At 56.4% G+C, this 20,285-nt stretch overlaps 1 protein-coding gene across 1 annotated transcript in view; it reads left to right on the forward strand.

Annotated features, from left to right (window-relative positions):
* SGSM2 (small G protein signaling modulator 2) overlaps window positions 1-13,385 on the forward strand; it is a 35,933-nt gene extending 22,548 nt beyond the window's left edge. The window contains exons 12-24 of the mRNA XM_007937455.2: window positions 1,575-1,709; window positions 5,494-5,647; window positions 6,840-6,904; window positions 6,993-7,138; window positions 7,588-7,716; window positions 7,893-8,075; window positions 9,733-10,125; window positions 10,404-10,528; window positions 11,022-11,104; window positions 11,323-11,432; window positions 12,373-12,469; window positions 12,923-13,090; window positions 13,297-13,385. Coding sequence (XP_007935646.1) covers window positions 1,575-1,709; window positions 5,494-5,647; window positions 6,840-6,904; window positions 6,993-7,138; window positions 7,588-7,716; window positions 7,893-8,075; window positions 9,733-10,125; window positions 10,404-10,528; window positions 11,022-11,104; window positions 11,323-11,432; window positions 12,373-12,469; window positions 12,923-13,090; window positions 13,297-13,385 — 1,877 coding nt within the window. The remainder of the gene's footprint in view (window positions 1-1,574; window positions 1,710-5,493; window positions 5,648-6,839; window positions 6,905-6,992; window positions 7,139-7,587; window positions 7,717-7,892; window positions 8,076-9,732; window positions 10,126-10,403; window positions 10,529-11,021; window positions 11,105-11,322; window positions 11,433-12,372; window positions 12,470-12,922; window positions 13,091-13,296) is intronic.
* Window positions 13,386-20,285: the final 6,900 nt, after the last annotated feature.

A 20,285-nucleotide genomic window follows, 5' to 3' on the forward strand; every position in this document is an offset into this window, starting at 1 on the left:
GCAGACCCAAGCATCACTGTGCAGTACTCTCTTTCATGCCCTGCCTCAGAAAAAAAAAAATGGGGAGAGACTAAAAGCAGAAGGTAGAGACTTCTCCATTCCTCCTGGCCTACCGCCTGGTCACCACAGGTGGCCTGGATGTGGGATTAGTGCTTCTTTTTGCATTGGTCAGGGGTCTCTGATAGTGTAGTACCTAAGGCACTTGTCTGCTAACCAGAAAGCTGGTGGTTCAAACCCACCAGCCACTCCTCGGAAGGAAGATTGGGTGATCTATTTCCGCAGTGCCACCTCGCAAACTCAAGGAGGGTCTCTATGAGTTGGATCCAACTCCATGGCAATGAGTTTGGTTTTTTGCATTGGTCACTACCTCCAGAGGAGCGTTAGTCCTCCGTAAACTGCCTACTGACCAGAAGCACTTGAGCTGCACTAGGGAGTTGTTTCTGCAGACCAGAGACTTAACAGCCCAGGGGACTTAGGGAGCTGAGGGGCCCAGAGTCTGCTTGACCCCTCTGGATCCCAGGTTCCTAAGGCCTCTGCTCAGTTCCCCCTGCCCTATCCCAGACATACACACGCAGGAAGTATATCTATAGGGATCAACCAACACCAGAGTTCCCTCCTGCCCAGAGTGCTGCTGCTACTCGTGGGTCTCTGAGCCAGACTTGCTTTTATTGCAGATGAAGTCAGGGAATTTCTAGCCCGGAGCATTTATTGCCAGCCACCTGCCTGCCCTGCCCCCTAAGCTTCCTACCTTGTACCAACTCAGAGGAAACTCAATCTAATCCACGAGTCGTCATTACTGTGTGACAGGTGGCCCGGGCCTTGTAGATAGTCACAGCACAACCAGTGTCAACGGGCTTGGAAGACCCAAGATGTGGGCCACCCCAGCCCCCAGCCACCCAGATGTGTCTGCCAAGAAGACACATCTTTTACCAAAATGTTTGCAAAGCTGGCATTTAATCTTGGGCTGCTTCTCAGTCTCCCCTTCCCCTCTTCAAGCCTTGGCATTTCCCAGTTCTGTTCATGTCACTATTCGAGGACCACTTCCCTGGAGGGTGATCCAGGGCCCAGAGAGGAAACCAGATGAGCCACTCAGGTTTTTCATGAGCAGCTCTGGGAAAACACTTGGAGGAGAAGGTTGAGCTTCTAGTCTCAAAGAGGGACTTGAGGTAATCCTCAGATGCGGCCCAGCCTGACATGACAGGAGGTAGAGAGTGATCAGGATTGCCTGCCAGCACTTGAGTCCAGCCTTGACCAGGGCTGGTGTGTCCTGAGCTGCTGGCCTCCTCAGATGGTCTTGTCTTTCACTGCCCTTGCTCCCCTGCTCAGTTCTCTCTTCTTCCTCAAGGGGCCTCCTCAAGATTAGGGCTCTGTGGCTGCCTGCCTTTTTTTCCTCTATCACTTTTCCCCATACCTCCCCAAGAAGCCATCAAAAGAGCTCTCAGGTGCCCCTTCCACATCTCGAGGTTCCAGGTGACCCCCACCCCGTTCCACTCAGCGTGAGGAGAGTCCAGTCCCTTCTGCGTAGGGCCGAGGGTCCTCATGCCTCTGCCTCTCTCGCTATTCTCTTTGAGCAGTCACTATTAACTACCACCACCTAGCGGCCAGCCGCGCGGCCTCGGTGGACGATGATGAGGAAGAGGAGGATAAGCTACACGCGATGCTCTCAATGATCTGCTCGCGGAACCTCACAGCTCCCAATCCGATGAAAGGTTTTTATCCTCACCCTCCCCTGCCCCACCTTATCCCCACAACCTTCTCCCCTGGGCCCACCTGCCACACACCGCAGGGGCTCACACAGCAGTGTTGGCATTACGGGACTCGGGCCCAAGTTGCTTCCCTTCCGTCTGGAGGCAGGTCAGGAAGGGCCAGAAGGAGGCCAGACGAGTGCTGGCAAGAAGAGGGCATGGTACGAAAGCAGGTGGCCCTGGGCACCTAATCCAGTCTGTCAGGATAGGGTTTCCCACCCGGGAGGGAAGAGGATCCACTGGTAGACAGGTCTGCTGCCCTTTGGTCGCTCTGCAGGGCTCTGTGAGCCCCCATTTCCATGCCTGAGGATCAGGCCGGCAGCAAGCCCAGTACAGTGGTTCCTGCTGTTCTTTCGTGCTGACTGGGAAGCCCAGCCCCTGATCCTGTACCCCAAACTCCTAAATTAGCGGAAGCAGGACAAAGGAATTGCCTTTCCTGGGCAGGGGTAGGAGCTGGACAGGTCATGAGGACAGTTTCGTGGGCCAGGTGGGGGCCTAGGGGCCACCATGGAGAGACTCCAGGGCTTGGTTTTCCCAGCAACAATGCTTGGTGCTTTAGTATGAAATCTAGAAATATCTATAGCGTTCTAGCAGGGGACACAGGGCATAGCAACACGTGTTCTTACCCCAGAAATGCCTCGGCCTTATTAGCTCTGGGGTTTTGAGTACTTTTTGCTGCCCCCAAAGCCCGGTGTCCTCGCCTGTGCCCGGTGCTGCAGTGCAGGCCCTGGGGATATAGGGTGGGTGGCTAGGAGTTCCCTGTCCATGACTGCAGAGCCCCCTGGGTTGTGAGCAGCATGGCACAGCGCCCACAGTCCCCTCACTGTTCCTTGACCGTGTCCCAGAGCCAGATGGTGGATAAGGGGCCCCACCGTTTTGGAGAGTGATCAGACGGGGGAGCTCCAGAGGAGGTTGAGAAGGGACTGCTGAGATCAGCGCTCATGTAGTCTAGGGCGACTTGCCTAGTTTAGAGTCCACTTCTGTCTTCCCACACATTCTCATGCCACAGAATGAATTGCTTCTTCCCCTTGCCTGCAGAGCGTCCAAAAATATGTAACACGTTCCTTATGCTTCTACCAAGAAGCTCGATTCCTTAGCCCGGCCTCCTTCCTGGGCAACCACCGAGCACCCAGCTCGGTTGAAGTTGAATGGACAAGCACACCCTCGGCATAGCCTACAGCTGTCCCTCTAAACCCCCATGTGCCTTCCCTCCCTCCCATCCCTCCCAGTAGGAGGAGTCTATGGGCCAGGCCCAGATTGAAAAGGGGGAAGTCCCACTTCCCATGTCTGTTTCCGGTAGAATGGCCTACAACCTGGTCCCTTGCAAACCTTGGCTTGAGGGTTGTTGGTTATTTGTAGGTTAAGTGACTTTGAGCCATGTGGGAATGTTAAGCTCTGAGGGGTCCAAGGAAACCCTTCGCACCCCATGGAGAGCCTCCCAGGATCCTGGGAGTCGGGCTGGGGTTTCCAGTAGAGCCCTTGGTAAGCTTGGCAATAGGAAACCCATCCCTGACCAGCCTTGGGGCTGAGGCCTCCAAGAGACCTCGGGGTTGTCTGTCCATCCTCTTGGGAAACTCAAAGGGCCAGACCAACCCGGTATGCAGGCCTTGGACCCCCGATACTTGGGAAAGGGGAGGAGACATGAGAGCAGAATCAGAAGTGGGTTGGGAGATGGGAGGGAAGGCCCCACTGCACCCCAGTCCTTAATGACAACACTGTGGAGTCTGTTCTGCTAGCCATTGCTTTTCCAGCCTGCAACATGCTTGACTTGTGCATGTGACTCAGGTGGCGGGTGTCCAGGCCCCTCCTCCCCTCCCCCCTCCCCTGCTGCCTCCCCCACCGAGCAGAGATGCTGTTCACTCTAATTCTGCTCCAGGTCAGATGCCTTTCACTCGGAGTCTTAGGGGCTGTGGGATTCAACTGCCCTGATTGTTGGTTTTAAACTTTCCTCCTGCTCAGAGGAGAGAGTCAGAGTCTGACCCAGCAGACCCCCCAGTCCAGCCTGCTGCCCCTCGCCCAGTCACCCCCAAGCGCTAGCACTGGGTTCATTCAGAGACGCAGTGTCAATGCTGGCTCGTTCAGCTCCTCCCTGGAGAATTAAGGTGAAGAGCATTGCCCCAGGACATTGCCTTGGTCGGACCCTGCTTTCTGGGCACGAGCTTGTTTCCCTGTGACCTTGTTTCCTTCACCCTCCACCCCTGTTCGCCTTCCCTGCCTGCCCGGCTGCTGCCTGCTGCCTGCCCGGCTGGGCATCCTCCCACCCCGGCCTCCCCACCACTGGCCTCTCCTGCCTGCTGTAGGGCATGAGCTGGGCTCCTGCCCATCCTGTCTGCACTCATTCCCTCCCTCTCTCTTTCCCAGAGTCTCGGGCATGGCTTGCAACCCCTCACTTCCAGAGCCGCAGCCCCTCCTTACTAAGTGTGTTCCCTTAATTTGCCTCCTGATGGAGCTGAAGGGCCAGACAGCTACCAAAATTCTCAGCCACTAGTCCTGGGGCCAAGGCAGGTCAGCCTTGGAAGGGACTGAATGGGGTTCAGCTCAGCTTTCCCCAGCAGGGCACAGAGTCCGGCTCCACACAAACCCAGCCTGGGTCTGCTCCACACTCCCAGCAGGCAGGACTGGCCGAGCCAGGTCCACAGTGGATGGGCAGAGAAAGCCCCTGCTGAAGGACGGCCCCCACCCATGTCTCTTGCCTGGTTCTTCTTTACTCTCCTCCGCTCTCCCCCCTCCTCCTGGCGTCAGCTCCCAGTTCTTTCCCTTCCTGCCATCACTCAGCGTCATCCTTGTGTAACTCATCTGCCAGAGGCCTCTGTGAGCAGTGCCCTGCCCCACTGGCCCTTGAAGCTCCCCGGGGTCTTGAGTTCTGATTCAGACCAGCTGGGCTGGCTGTGAAGGCATTGCCTGCTGGGAACATAGACGTGTCCAAGGAGTAGTCTTTGCAGAGGCTGCACGCGGGCACATTCTTCCGTGACTGGCACTCAGATGGTTGGCCTATGTGCACAGCCACCCCCTTCCTCAGTGGCCTGGCAGCCCTGGGGACTTGGCCGTCCTTCCAGCTCACCTGTGCATTTCCGGGAGCCCTCCGTGCTGAGTGCAGTTAGGCTGAGCAAGGATGGAGAGGAGCTCAGGGGGGGGCCACATGGGCTGGCAGCAGGGGGCCTGGCTGGGCAGGGGGTGCTACTCCGCTTTAGCCTCTGGCCACCAAATCTAGAACCCCTTGGGCCAGGACAGATGGCTCTGGGGTCCCGCAGGGGCTTTAACTGGTGAAGCCTCCCTGGTACGGGCGGGTACAGAGGTTGCAGTGTTCCCAGCAACTTCCTGCTCAGCTTGGAGTTTCCCAAAGAGGACCCAACTGAATCCTTGAAGGCCAAGCTAGTTGGCAGCATTTTAGTATTCACGCTTTTGTTGTTTCTTCTCTTTCTCTCCCTTTGCTCTAGAAGAACAAGTGTTTATTGCATTGCCAATAGAGAGGTAGACAAACGGCATCGCCATCCTCCTCAGTCAGTGTTTCCTCCTGAGCAGAAAGATACCTGCCGAGCTTCTCCAGGCTCTGTGAAGCTGGGAAGTGGCAGGCACTCTCTCCTTACTGTTTCCATCTCTGGGCTCTGGACCAGGGAGGCACCACCCTGTGGTTTTCCACCACTGCTGACTTCATGCTGCAGCTCTGGGCACAGAGGTGGGCATGCTGCACGATGCTAGGGGGAAAAGGCCTGTCAGGCTCTGACCCTGACCCCCTTCCTGCCCTCAGATGCTGGAGACATGATTGAGATGCAGGGCTTCGGGCCCAGCCTGCCAGCCTGGTATCTGGAACCCCTGTGCAGCCAGGGCTCCTCCTGCCTCTCCTGCTCCTCCAGCAGCTCCCCGTATGCCACCCCCAGCCATTGCACCTGCGTCCCTGACCGGTGAGTAGTCAGGGCCCAGGACCCCAGCTTCCCAGTTGGCATGTCTGTTCATGTGTGTGTGTCTGTCCTTAGGGTCTGTCACTTGCCTGATAAGGTAGCCTCTGGGGTTGGACACACCTAGTTTCCAATTTCACTTCTGCTAATCACTATCCATGTGACTTTGGCTGCTTATTGGGTGCCTGCATTTTGGAGCCCCAGTTTGCTTGTCTGTAAAATGGGGTTAATAAGATCACTTGCTTCCTCAAGTGCTGTGACAGCTAAATGTGAGATGACCTGTGTGAATGCCCAGAGTTGTACCTGACACATAGTAGGTGCTCAGTACAGGTGAGCACCCCTTCCTGGTGTGGACATAGGTCCTGCTGTCAGGCCGCACTCCTGAGGATGCTCAGTGGACACCTGGGTGCCTGCCACGTGCTAGCAGCAGTGTGGGAATGGTGTTAATGGCTTTGCTGGGTGCTCTTTTACCTGTTAATTCATTTTTTGTCCGTTCTCCTAATGATATTTAATTGGTTTTCTCCATTTCCACTTGAGGAAACCAAGATTCAGTAAAGTGGAGTTAGTTGTCCAGAGTCACCTGGGTGGGAGGAGGCCCGGATTCTGGATAGATGCAGGGCCGTGCACTTTCCTTAGCTCCTCGGTGTCTATCCACTGACCTCCTTGCCTCTCTGGAGCCTTGTCACTGTGGGTGTATCTTGCCACACCCCCTGGACCTCAGGGCTGTGAGGGGTGGATGAGCGGGGAGCTCACTGGGCTACAGTCAAAGAGGCTTGTGAGGTGGAGAGGACCCGGAACACACAGCACCTTGGCCACTCTGGACACCACTTCCCAAGATGCTCCTGAGCTCTCCGGCAGCTGTACCTGCCCCACCTTTCTGTTCCCCGAGTCTGAGCGTGTGCCTGTGAACCCCAAGGGTCGGGGTGGGAGAACAGGGAGGCAGGACTCCTGAGTTCCTGGCCCAACTCTGTGAGGAGAAACTGGAGGGTACCTGCTTTCCGCTAAGTCAGCGGTACGCAAACACCCATGTCACGTGGGCTTTGTCTAGGGTGGCGGGTGGGGATGGGGACCCTCTGACATGCTCCTGGGCTAGAGCTCCTCCCATACCAACCTAAGTCCCTTACCCGTCCCCAAGCCAGGGATGTCCTCCCACCTGATAGGCCATGCCTACCTGCTGTGAGCCAGGTTGTTTCCACAGGTTGCCCCTCAGGCTACTGTGTGAAAGCATGAAGAGGCAGATTGTATCCCGGGCCTTCTACGGCTGTGAGTACGGGTTGAGGGGGCAGAGGGGGGCTAGGGGGCGGGCGAGGGAAGTTCGCCAAGGTCACAGCCTGCCGGTGCCCTGCTGCAGGGCTGGCATACTGCCGCCACCTATCCACAGTGCGGACCCATCTGTCAGCGCTGGTGCACCACAACATTATCCCCCCTGACAGACCCCCAGGGGCCTCCGGGGGCCTCACCAAGGACGTGTGGAGCAAGTATCAGAAGGACAAAAAGGTGCACATTCTGGGGCTGTCGGGCCGGGGGCCGGGGGCCAGGTCGAAGGCGGGGTGGGCAGCGGTGAGTGCAGGGTAGAACAAGGTAGGGGGGGAGCTGACTGGCCAGGACTGACGGCCAGGGGTGACTGAGGTCATGGTGGGATCTCAGAGAGCTGGGTCTGTGGGGGAAGCACGGCCTGGAGCCCACTCTCCTCTGTGCTGCTCAGCGACCTGGGACAAATCTCTGTTGTTCTGGCTCCATTTTCTGCTCTTGGGAAGGAGGGTCGACGGAGACCTCGGCCCACTCTAATCTGGGCCTTGGGAGACGCGGCCACACAGCAGGACTTGCCTGGGTCTCGGTAGAGGGACTGACCCACCCTCCCCAGTCCCAGCTCTCCACAGCTTGGGGCTCACCCAGCAGCCAGTGTGTCTGGGGCCTGCACAATCTTTGCTCCTTGGCTCCCTCAGAACTACAAGGAGCTGGAGCTGCTGCGGCAGGTTTACTACGGAGGCGTGGAGCACGGAATCCGCAAGGGTGTCTGGCCCTTTCTGCTAGGCCATTACAAATTTGGCATGAGCAAGAAGGAGATGGAGCAGGTAGGGGAGCCGGTTCCCACGCGGGTGGGCGATCAGGGCTGAATCAGAAGCCCTCCCCATCTGGAGGGAAGCGCGACAGATGTGAGCAGAGCGGCCCCCTGTTCTCCCTCCCCGCCTGCTCTAGGCTCCACTGCCCAGCCTCCCACCCCCATGGTCGCAATATGATCTGCGTGCAGGTGGACGCAGTGGTGGCGGCCAGGTACCAGCGGGTCCTGGCGGAATGGAAGGCCTGCGAGGTGGTGGTGAGGCAGCGGGAGCGGGAGGCCCACCCCGTCACGCTCACCAAGTTCTCCTCGGGCAGCAGCATCGACAGCCACGTGCAGCGCCTCGTCCACCGAGACTCCACTATCAGCAATGATGTGAGGAGCCAGACGGGGTGGGGGCACAGCACGTGACTCACAGGTGTCCTGCAGACTCACCCCACCTCTGCTGCTCACAGGCAGCAGAGCCCTGGGAGCAGGACTCAGTGGGTCTGTGCCTCATTTCTTTCATTGAAAAATGAGGAAGTGTGTAGGGTATGCGCCCCACTGCTTTAGGCACTGTCTGTGGATATGCTTTGAGAAGGAGAGCATGTTACACAGCTGTTACGTGTTCATTGTGTTTGTAGGTTTGGGTTGTTCCTGTGAACTAACAGGGAAAAATGGACTTGTAGAAATTAAGGGAAGCCCTCCCCCCAATAGAGAGACCTCAAGGCTAGGAACAGGATCCTTCCTAGTCTCAGATCCACTGTTTACAAGACAGATGTCTGGACTAGAGCTTTCTATTTCAGTTTCCTCTTTGCACGCTAATGTCCTTTGATTCTAGAGTCTCACCCAAAGCTGTTGACCAGAGAGCAGGGGAGCACTTGGCCAAGACCCGTTGGTGTCTGCTGGCCAAGCTCCCCACCCCCCACGATGTTTTCTCCTTCCCTATAAAATTGGCTGTGCAAGCCAGTTCAGACCCTGGGTAGATCTTTTGGCATCATCCCCACCTTTGGGTAGACAGCAAGTTCCAAACTCTGGCTGCTTGGTTCAGCCAGCACTGATAAGAAATTTCTTGTTACTTCAATAAATCCTTGCTAATATTATCAGAAAACTCCAACTGGAGCAAGACTTAAAGAAATATAACTGCTAAAATACAGTCACGTTTTCAAGGTGCTTTTTATCGATCCCCTATTCGTAATCACCCTCTCTCTCTGTCTCTGACGTTGTGTTTTAATGAAAACTGAAATGCACAAACGCCCCAGCCGCTGAGATCAAGGACAGCAGCACCTTTCCTTGCTGTTGGTGTTCTGAGTCAGACTCGAGTGCCTGAGAAGTCTGGTTTTACCTGTTACTACCTAGCATTTCACACTTTCTGCCCAGAGTGAAACTTCTGTCATCATCCTTTTCCCAAATAGAAAAAGAGGAAGGAAAGGAAAAAAAGTCTGTGCATGTCCCTAGTTCCCTTTGATTTGTCCTTAATGGTGGACTATTTCCAATCAATAAGCTATCCTTTCACTTCTTACCTCTTTCCAGCTTGTCTGAACTGAGTATAAATGATTAGGTACTTGCCAGAGATGTTTTCCACCCTGTTCTGCTGAACATGCAATGCTGCACATAAGGAAAAAACTTGTTCTAAACCCTCCACCCAGCCCTCCTCCCAGGAGCCCCGGCAGCCACACCAAGACACCAACACGGAAGCTTTCCCAGGCTGGGGCAGTCACGTGACTTGCGGTGTTTGTAGAATGAGACTTAGCTCAAACTATCCTGCAAGTGTCCAGGCCTCCAGTTCTTCTGCCTACACCAGCTCCAGGGAGTCTTGGAGCCCCTTGTCATTGTCCTCGTGTTCCAGGCAGAGGCCTGAGGGGGTTGCTGGATGGGGTCAGAAATAGTGTCTTCGTGTTTGCTCAGAGCCTGAGTTCTCTCAGGGGAGGCGCAGAGTCTAGGAGGCCGTGGTGTGGGAGGATGGGGTGTGGAGAGAACAAGGGCTCCGTTCTGACCCAGGAGGGCTGTGCCGGAATGCAGATGTGAGGCCCGCTATCTGTCACCCCATCAGGTGTTCATCTCCGTGGATGATCTGGAGCCCCCAGGGCTCCAGGGCACTGAAGATCCCGGGCCCACGCCTGAGCAGGAGCTGGGAGAAGGGACCGCGGGTACCACCATGGTGGAGCAGCAACAGTCAGTGGAGTTTGACTCACCAGACTCAGGGCTGCCGTCTTCTCGCAACTACTCCGTGGCCTCCGGCATCCAGTCAAGCATGGATGAAGGACAGAGTGTGGGCTTTGAGGAGGAGGACAGTGGTGGTGGGGAAGACGGCTCCGACGGGCCAGCCCCTGCGGCCCATGCTTTCTCTGAGCCCCAGGATCCCAGCCAAGAGAAGGCCTCGCAGGCCAGCGAGCTACTGGAGGCCGGGGAGGAGCTTGCGGCCGTGTGCGCTGCTGCCTACACTGTATGTGGACGTTCCCAGGCACTGCTCTCAGCTGGCCCCAAGGCCTCCCTGGCAACCCAAGGCTTGGGGCGGGACAAGGGCTGTGGGGTGGAGGTAGGGGCGTGCTGACCGTCCTGGAGGCAGGTGCCGAGTCCCTCTTCAGCAGCCCCAGAGGACCCTGCTCGCTGAGTCTCTCGGTTCCCTGCCTTGGCTGCTTTTCTTCATTTGGGTTATCACCCCCTGCCTCCAGCCGTGGAAGGGCTACCAGTCCCACAGCTGAGAGTGTTCTGCTCTTCCAGATAGAATTACTAGACACCGTGGCCTTAAACCTGCACCGCATAGACAAGGATGTGCAGAGATGTGACCGCAACTACTGGTACTTCACGCCCCCCAACCTGGAGCGACTTAGAGACATCATGTGCAGGTGCCATTGTGGGGCAGGGCTGGGCGGGGGCCTCCCCACACCCCTGCCACCAGTCACTCTCTGATAGATTCTCTACCTACGCCTGCATCGGCCTTGGCTCCCTCTGGCCGCACCACTGCATCCCGCACATTACCCCCACAGCCACCCCTCTCCAGTGTTTGCAATAGTCTCCACTTGGGCTACCCTTCTTCAGGAAGCTCTACCTGATTTCCCTCACCCCAGGGCTTTCCCTCTCCCAGCAAACCAGGTTGGGGTGGCCTCCTGATTGTATCTCTTCCTCAAGTCCCTGAGTGCCTCGAGGAGAGGGGCCATGGGTGGGTCACCGTTGTCCTCGCGCTGTGGAGGCCTGAGGAGGTGCTTCAGGGCTGTGGACAGGCTGGGTTCCAGGCAGCAGGCTGCTCCAGGCGCCCTCTCTAGACTGCCCGTCAGCCTCCCGGGGTCCCAGAGGGGGAGGAGGATGGGGCCACCCCTGTGACTCTGCCTGGCATTTCAGCTACGTGTGGGAGCACCTGGACGTGGGCTATGTGCAGGGCATGTGTGACCTCTTGGCACCTCTCCTGGTCGTCCTTGACAATGGTGAGGGATGGTGACCCCTTGCCCAGCTTCCAGAGCAGGGTTGCCCAAAATGGTGCTGGGGTTGGAGTGATACAAGCTGCAAAGGGAAAAGAAGACTGGGTCGGGACGGTGGGCGCGCAAACCAGCTCTGGCCTCTGGGCTCAGGACCCCTGTGCAGTGAGGACTTGGCCCTGAGCAGCGGGGTGTCCCCTGCTGGCCTTACCCCCGTCTGCCCTCAGATCAGCTGGCCTACAGCTGTTTCAGCCACCTCATGAAGAGGATGAGCCAGAACTTCCCCAATGGGGGCGCCATGGACACCCACTTTGCCAACATGCGCTCCCTCATCCAGGTGAGGTCTGCAGCCCCCACAGGGATGTAAGCTGGCATCACGGCTTGTCCTTTATCCACAAAAATGTCCTTTACATATATATTTAAGTTTTTATTTTTAATTATGCTTTGGGTACAAATTTACAAGGCAAATTTGTTTTACATTCAACAGTTCACGCACATTTGATTTCACGGCCCCACTACCATCCCCGACCATAACAAGCTCTCCTCCCCTCCCTGACTGTGCCCACCCCCTCCCTGTGCCCTTCTGCTCTGTGCGCTCCTGTCTGTCCAGCTTGCCCTCCATGTGAATGCTGCCCCTCTGGTGTCTCATGGCTGATTGATCCAAGGGGTGCATCTTCCTCGAGTAGGTGGGTGCATTGCCCTGGGGTAGGTGTTCTGCATGTAGGTGTTTCTGCTGTTGGGCCAAGTATATTTAACTTTATTAAAAACACACACATTTTACTTGGTCAGTAACCCAAAGGTTGCCCATTCAAACCCACTCAGTGGCACCATGGAAGATCCAGGCCTGGTCAGCAGCTTCCGTAAAGATTATAGCCAGCCGGACTCCGGAGCCTACAGAGTCCCTCCAAATGAATACATAAACAAACAAATGTCTCAACAACGATCACACATTTTTTCAGTGTTACAAATGGAGGAGCATGAATGTGTGAACACCCCTGGCTGTGAACGTTCTGGTGAGGGTTGGAGGTGATGATGAAATCAGACACCCAGAAAATGGCATAATGCCAAAAAGAGTACAGAGAAATGGACAGCAGAGCATGGCCCCACTGGAGGACACCGTGGGGCAGAGTGCGGGGGCCAGGCTGTCAGGCCCAGGCCAGCAGAGGCCACCAGCCAGGTCTGGGGGCGTGAAGCTTCCCCAGGCGTGTGGCTGAGGGACTGTGGGGAGAGCCAGCATCCAGTTGGTCCCTGTCCCTTTCTTCTCTCCTCAACACAAGATCCTGGACTCGGAGCTGTTTGAACTGATGCATCAGAATGGAGACTATACCCACTTCTACTTCTGTTACCGCTGGTTCCTACTGGACTTTAAGAGAGGTAAGAGGCGGGTTGAATCATGAAGGTCAGGGACAGTGGGAAACTTTTCCTCAAAGTCAGTGGATCTCAACTATAACTACACTTTGGAATCATCTGGAGAGCTTTTTAAAAAAATACCTTTGCCCTGGCCTCTGCCCCTGGACTTACTAACCTGAGCGTCAGTGTTTGTACAAGCTCCCTGGGTGGTTCCAAAGCACCGGGGCAATGGTTCTCTGAACTCTTTCAAACAGAATCGCACCCAAGCACCAAGGTGTAAACCACAGACAAGAAGAATTGCCTTGGCTGAAGTGAAGTGCAGTGTGGGGTCTGCAGAAATTACCAAAATAGGGACAAGGTCTTGGGCTGGGTTAGGGCAGCCCCACTCTTGGACTAGGCTGTGTGTAAAGTGGGGAGGACCGTGGGTGGCCAGGCCAGCCAGGCTCAGCCTTAGTCCCAGCCCCTTGCTATCCCCAGAGCTGCTCTATGAGGATGTGTTTGCTGTGTGGGAGGTGATATGGGCTGCCCGACGCATCTCGTCGGAGCACTTTGTCCTGTTCATCGCCCTGGCCTTGGTGGAGGCCTACCGTGAGATCATCCGTGACAACAACATGGACTTCACCGACATCATCAAGTTCTTCAATGGTATGAGCTGGTCCCTGCTAGATTTTAGCAGGGTGTGGGGGCTCCGTTCTTAGCCTGGGCAGGGTTGGAGGGCTTCTCCAGGAATCTAGGATCCCTTCCCCATCAGCAGGATGTCAGGCTCCCAGCAGGTGGGGATGGACAGAGCAGGGTGGTCAGCCTGCTGTCCTCTCTCCAGGCCTCCCCACAATCCCCTGTTTTCACCCCAGAACGCGCTGAGCGGCACGATGCCCAGGAGATCCTGCGGATTGCCCGCGACCTCGTGCACAAGGTGCAGATGCTCATAGAGAACAAGTGAGGGCTGGGGCTGGGAGACAGCGGCCACGCAGAGCCCGCACCCGGGCCCTTGGAACCCAGCAGGGAGAGCGGCAGGGGCGTCGCGGCCCAGAAGGCCCAGACCCCACCTCACCCTGCCTGCCTGCCTGTGTTCCTAACAAAGTGATTGTGAGCCTGGGATCCGACTCCGGGCAGTGCTGGCCCTACAGGGCAAGTCAAGGGCCCGGCAGCTCTCGGATCAGGGCCGGAGTGGGAGGGCTCGGCCTCAGGGAGCTGCTGCCTCGGGGGACATCTGCGCGCCCCTTCCAACAGCTGGGACTAGCCCCATGGCCTTGCAGCCCCAGCCTGGACCATCCCCACTGCCTCTCTCAAGTCATCTGGGGCCCTGCAGAGTTAGCACGGGCTGTAGCTGCCCAGGCTCTACCTAGTGGGGGTGTAGGGGCTGGGGAGCTCTGTGCTGTATCTCTTGTGTAGGCCCAGCATGGTGCACACCAGCCCCAGCTGGGGCAGCTGGGATGACTGCCAGTTCATTCCCTGGGCACAGGAGACTTCCTCGGAGGCCTTGGGGCCCTGGGTGGGAGCAGCCCACCTCAGCAGCACTGCCACTGCCTTTGGCCACCTGAGGTGACCCCACGCACTCCGCCACCATGCAGTGCACCTACGTGTATCTGTACAGTCTCTTGCCAGTCTGCCCATGCTTTGTGCATTAGATGCATTCCTGAAGAACTGTGTGTAATGACACTTTGCCACCTGGCCACTCTGGAAGGCGGTGGGAGCACCTGCTCTTGAGAGCAGCATGATTCTTTAGGGGAGCGAGCCTGGTAGCCTCCTCTCAGGGACAGGCCCCGGAGCTTTGGCACAGCCCATCACCCCATCCAGGTGTCTGCTGAGTCCCTGGGCTGAGGGAGGCAGGGATGCCCGAGTCTTTCCTGCTTGTCCCTGGTGAGAAGCAGGGCTGGCTCTGACTGCTGCTTCTCAGATCTCTGTGAGGCTTGGGGACCTTCTCCTTCAGGACCCCCTTTAGAGGAACATTACTCATTGGGGTGCTAGGAGGGGCCTGGCCCCTGACCACAGGCTCAGGCATGCTGCTTGCTCTGTTACTTCCACACCCCTTCCTTCACCCCAGCACATGCAGGCTTGGCCTTCCGTGGGGCCAGGGGCTGGGGCCTGCCCAGTAGTCACTAAGGCCTGATAGATGGCCTACATCTGAGAAATGTGGAAAAGGGCCCAGCAGCCCTTTTGCATCCAGCACAGCCTTCCCAGCACCCTGTCCTGGGCTCTGCACGGCCTGTTTGGGGGCCAGCCTGCCCCACAGCCCATCCCTGTCATCCATGAGTCCTTGGCCTCCACCAAGCACAGGTGGCCATCGTGTGCCTGCGTTAGTGACTCAGTGGTTTTGTGAGGAGCAGAGTATGTATGTTTTTGGCTCAGAAACTATACTCATCAGTGTACCAGACCAATAAACACAGCATTTGGCAAAGCGTGGGGCTCTGGGGGCTGCTGGTGGGCTCCACCAGACAGTGAGTGACTGTGTGCTGGGGTATTCTGTCAGCTCTGTGGTCCAACAGTGAGAGGGCCAGCCCCCAAAAGGCACGGATGGGGGAAAGAGAACTGACGTTGCCAGGAGAGGTACCTTGGACTAGAGGGTGTGGGGTATGATACCCCCTTGGGAGACCTGACCCCCAAGTCGTAGTCCTTCCTCAGGCTGACTGATGGCCTCTCCAACCTCTCGATAAGCCAAGAGTGTAGCCTGCCTGCCTGCTGCCTGTCCTGACTGGGTTTTAGCAGTGAGCTGGAGGGCTGACTGGGAATCTATAGGCCTCCAGAGAACAGTGAAAAGCCCTGTGCTGCTCTGGCCCCTTGGCTGCCCCCCACTGAGCTCTACCTTTGGGATGTCTCCCTCAGGCTGCGGTGTCTGGTGAGGGGGAACTGGGGTCAGAAGGGGTGAGGCCCTGCTGAGGCCAGAGTGGCGACTTAGGCCAAGGCATGGAAAGAGCCCCCGACTGCAATAGAAGACCCTCACTGCTTCTGCCTGTCCCCCACCCCAGTGGCTTTGGTCCCACCCTCGATGCTTCCACTTAAGGCTCCAGATAGAAGACTTCATCGCCCAACATGTTGCCTCTGGTGCTAGAGGACACTGGCATTCAGGACATTGGAGCCTGTGGTTAACTCACTCTCGGAGTTCAGGGGACACAGTCACCTGCCTGACCCATTTGGGGTCCTAGCAGGCTGGACCCTGCTATGAGGACAGAACATGGACTATTGGCCCACAGCTGCCCAGACAAACCAGGTGACAAAGAGCTCTGGAGCCAAAGAACCGTCAACTTTATAAGCCCCTCAGGGGGGGAACTCACGGCCTGGGGCAATTAAAGAAATCCTCCAGGGGGCCTGCATAAACCAGCCAGTGAGTGGTCGGTCCCTTGACACGCTTCTGCCCTCTCCCTCCTCCCCCCCGGAGCACTGTCCCTTGCAGGCTTCCAAGACCAGAGGGAATCCCACAGCTAAGTGAGGGTCTGTCTGCTAGGGGAGGGAGCGATCCAGTGTGGGCAGGAAGGGCACTGGAACTACCTTCTTGGGTAACTCTCACCACCTTAGTGCGCAGACCTTGTCTGTTCCGAGTCCTATGGGGTAGGGTTTTCATGGCTTCCCCCGCCCTTGGCCGTTATCTTTATGGAAGCGGCACCAGTCCTGAAAGGATGTTACACATGGTCAAGTTAGAGGGTTGGCAAAAAAGAGGAAAACCCTCAGCAAGGTGGCTGGACGCAGTGGCTGTGAGAACGGGCTGAAACAGCAACAGTTTGAGGATGGCGTGAGACCAGGCAGCGTTTTGTTGTACGTGGGGTCACAGAAGCAGATCACCAGGGCTTCCTAATGTGACACTGCTGTTTGGGTTTGAACTGCCAACCTTTAGGTCAGTAGAAGAAAACCATCTGTGCCACCCGGGACCTTTCCACAGAGTCAAACCCAAAACCACACTCACTGCCATCAAGTCAATTTCAAGTCATAGAGACCCCCCATTGGGTTGCCAAGGCTGTAAGTCTTTACAGAGGCAGACTGCCTCATCCTCCTTTCATGGGGCCATCCGTGGGGTCAACCCACTCATCTGGTTAACAGCCAAAAGCCTTAACCACTACACACCAGGGCTTCTCTCACAGAGCAGGAGCTGGTAAATGGAAGAACCTGATTCATACTTAGGCTTTTGCTGTTGTTACCCTAACCAAAGACCCCTCTCTTACGTGTTCCAGCTGAGCTGGGGGAACTATCCTTTGAGTGTAAAGAGGGGAGCTTCTGCTTACCCCGAAACTGACAGATGTTAGTAGTAGGTCATCACTGTCAGAGGCAGACTTTTCATGTGTTCCTAGTGTTGGGCACAGTGCCTGGCAATGAGTGGGGAGCTCAGGAAATGGTAGCCCTTCCCTAATGAGGACCTGAAGGGACTCTGGTGATGCAATGGTTAAATGCTCAACTACCAACCAAAAGGTTGATATTTCCAACCAACTCAGCAGCTTCGTGGAAGAAAGACTTGGCCATCAGCTACCACGAGATTACAGGCAAGAAAACCCTATGGGGCAGTTCTACTCTTGTCAGTGTGGGGTCACCACGAGTCCAACAGCAACAACAAAACGGGGCTAGTGGGTCAGTGGAAGTGATCCCATCGCTTCCCAGAGTTGCCAGCAGAGGGAGCCAGCATTTCACAAGTGAAAGGGCTGCCTCTAGGTTGTGGAACAATGAATGGGAAGAGTACTGGGTGTAGCTTTCCTGAGGCTGACCCTTCTCTCTCCCGAGACGGGCCTCCCAGACATTCCTGACCACCACTCCCTTCCTCGACGGTAAAGCCCTCTCACTCGCCCCAAGAGAGAAGCTGATCCACTCCCCCAGCTGGGGCTGGGTCAGGCAGGTGCTGTCAGGGAGTTACAAAGGTGAGACTGCCTTGCCCAGCCTGGTCTATAGCTGGCCCCAGAGAGCCGTGCCCTGACCTCATTTTCTCCTGAGGCAGCTTGCCGGGTCTCTGGGCTCCATGGACTGGGAGGAGAGGAGATACCACTGTGAGGACCAGGGTCTTCCAGGCCTGGCCGAGAGTATGTCTGATCCTGATGTCCACAGCTCTTCTCTGTTCCTTCCTCTGAAAGGACAGCTTCATGCACTAACAGGAATGCAGCCCGCTTAGGACGCCTGTCACCCCTGTGCCAACCCTGAGGCAGTTCTCTACTTCCCACTGGAACTTTAAGTTCCGGGGTTCCCGCCTCCAACAGGCCCCGACAGAGGTGGCAAATGCTCAGGGAAGAACTATGCACCGAACTGGGTTCTGACTGCAGCTCCAGCAAGTCCCAGGCCAGCTGTGTAACCCTAACCAGTCAGTCACCTTGAACCTGTTCCCATATCTGCCCATATGGGGCTAGTTCTTGGTACAGTTACGGTGCTGTTAAGATTAAATGTTTGTAAAAATGGTTTGAGGGAAGTGCAAAGTGTTGCAAAAATATCGGGAAAACCAGTACACTTTTCAGGGCTCATTGGGATCATAACTGGAAGGTCCCAAATCATTTTCTGAAACTGATTAGCATGGCAGTTAATGCAGGACAGGCTCCACACAGCAGGTGAGGAGGGTGACCTGCCCCCTCTTCCTGGGAAGGAAACCTTTCCGTAAAGGCCTCCTGTCCTTCCTCGGTAATAAAATGACCCAGATGCTGCAGGCTGGCAGCTCCAGCTCAGGTTTCAGTGCAGGTTTATTTCAGTTTTATATTTTATTCCAGGCAAGTGCTTATTACATGGATAGTATTCATGTCTCAACACCTAAAGTCTTGGAGCATGAACAGCCACTAGAATACAGTTCAATAGTAAAAATACAATATGTACAAAATTAGGGTTTTTGTTTTTTTTTTTCCCCCCACGCAGCAGATGTATCCAAACACATAAAAATCTCTACAGCCTGGGGTCGCTACAGTTTATATTTCTGGAAACGGAGACACAGTGACCGAGTCCTCACTGTAAACAAGGGCCACCTCTTTGAGGGGTGGAGGGTGGGACCCTGGGATGGGGAAAGCAGCAGCTGCTCCTGGAGAAAGCAGGGGTACAATGACCCCCAACTCCTCTCCAGGCATTCCCTGCCCTTCTTTGGTCCCCCCCCACAAGGAACCAGTCTTTCCCCTCCTCCCCGAGGTAAAGACTCCCAGCCAGTGAGCCACTCTGAACATCAAAAAGGAAAACACGCATGAGAGGTAAGATGTGTCTGTGCGTCCCCCAGGCTGGAAGGGCGAGGGAGGGAGGGGGCAGGCGGTCCCACAGTGGGAAGACCAATGTGGTCCCGACAGCTCGCAGAGGGGAGATGCCCAGGAAGGGCTGGGCAGTGGCTGCCCTCCTGGGCACACAGCATCACAGCGTTCACAAACAACAACGAAAACAGCAACAACACCCATCTTCACCAATCTGGACATAGTCATTCGGCACTAGAGTCAGAGGCCCCACTGCTGGAGGGCCAGGGAGGGGGCGTGGGCGGGGCAAGGGCAGATGAGGTATCGGTGCAGGCCCAGGGGGCTGGCACGACAGTTCAGTTCCAGAACCGGCCTCGGGGTGCAGGGAGCAGTGACCGGGGCGGGGGGGAGGGGCAAGCTCGCCAGCGCTGCCGATTGTTCCCTGGACGGCAGTCCTGCTCCAGTCTCTCTCTGCCCTTTTCACTGTCACCACACTGGGAACATCAAACCTGGCTCCCCCCAAGAACCAGGGCGTCAGGTGGGGGTGGATGCAACTGCAGAAAGGCATGGAGCTGGCGAGGTGGCATTGCTGCACTGGGCTGGGGCAGGGCCTTGGGCGCCTTCCTCTGGGAGGCCATGATGGTGGAGACCTAATAGGCTCTCCTCCCCCACACCCCGAGGAGAGACAAATGAAAAGAACTAAGAGACAGTCCCCTGCCGGCTCACCAAGACCAGGAAGGAATTTAAAGGTCTCAAGGGACAATCTATCCAGATTTCTGCTGGCCACCTCAGTACCCTGCAAGACCCCCTCAGAGGACCTCTATACTCTCCCCTCCTGTCCTGCCTCCTGACTTCCCACCTAGGGACACTAGCTTCCTCCTCACACTGAAAGGCCATTGGAGAGTGTGTCCATGGGGAGCTGAGTGTGCACGTGTGTGTAACTGTTTCTGACACAAGGCCACTTATTCATAAATACCCACATTAAAAAAAGCCAAAGCAGCCACCAAAGTAGAGGCAGGAAGCAGTGTCTGCTACACACAGGCCCTCACTCCCATCCAGAGCTTGGACCAACCAAGACCTTTGCTCACAGGAGAACAAGGGCACACACAGCAGCCCCCACCAGGGGGAGTACTCAGGGCAGCCCACTGGAGACATGTCAGGGGAAAGGAAGGGATGAAGACAGAGGCTGGGGAGTTGAAGCTGAGCCAGCAGTTGTTGCCCCGACTCCCTGGCTGCCCTCTCTACCTGTCCCCAGGGACCACGTGAGAAGGTGTTTGGGGCCATGACCCAAGCCTCTGGACTTTCACTGCCTGATGCCTCAACAGCCCAGCTGCAGGGCTCCTGGACCAAAGACCAGATGCTGGTCCAAGTCTTCAGGCTACAGTGGGATGCAAACCCAGACACCCAGGCCCATCCATCCTTTTTGGGGCGGAGGGGAGGAGATGCAAAAGGCTAGGCAGAGGCCAAGGAAGCAGGGGGTTTGGGTGGGGTACAAGACAGCCAAACCCTCTTTTGACCCACTCCCAGTGGCAGGGCTGGACAGGCTTGTCCAGTGTGGCCCCTTGAGAAGCCTGGCAATAGCTTGGGTTTGGTTACTGGTGGTACAACTACCTTAGTTTCTGCTGTAACAAATCAGTTACTGCGCTGGGTCAGAGCGCCCCAGGCTAGGGGCACCCACCAGCCTGGGTGGGACTCCGGACCAGCGGTTTTCTACGGAACTGCCACCTGTGCTC

Source organism: Orycteropus afer, unplaced genomic scaffold, assembly GCF_000298275.1.
Source record: "Orycteropus afer afer isolate SDZICR_OR568_19922 unplaced genomic scaffold, OryAfe1.0 scaffold00042, whole genome shotgun sequence".
Lineage (NCBI taxonomy): Eukaryota > Metazoa > Chordata > Mammalia > Tubulidentata > Orycteropodidae > Orycteropus > Orycteropus afer.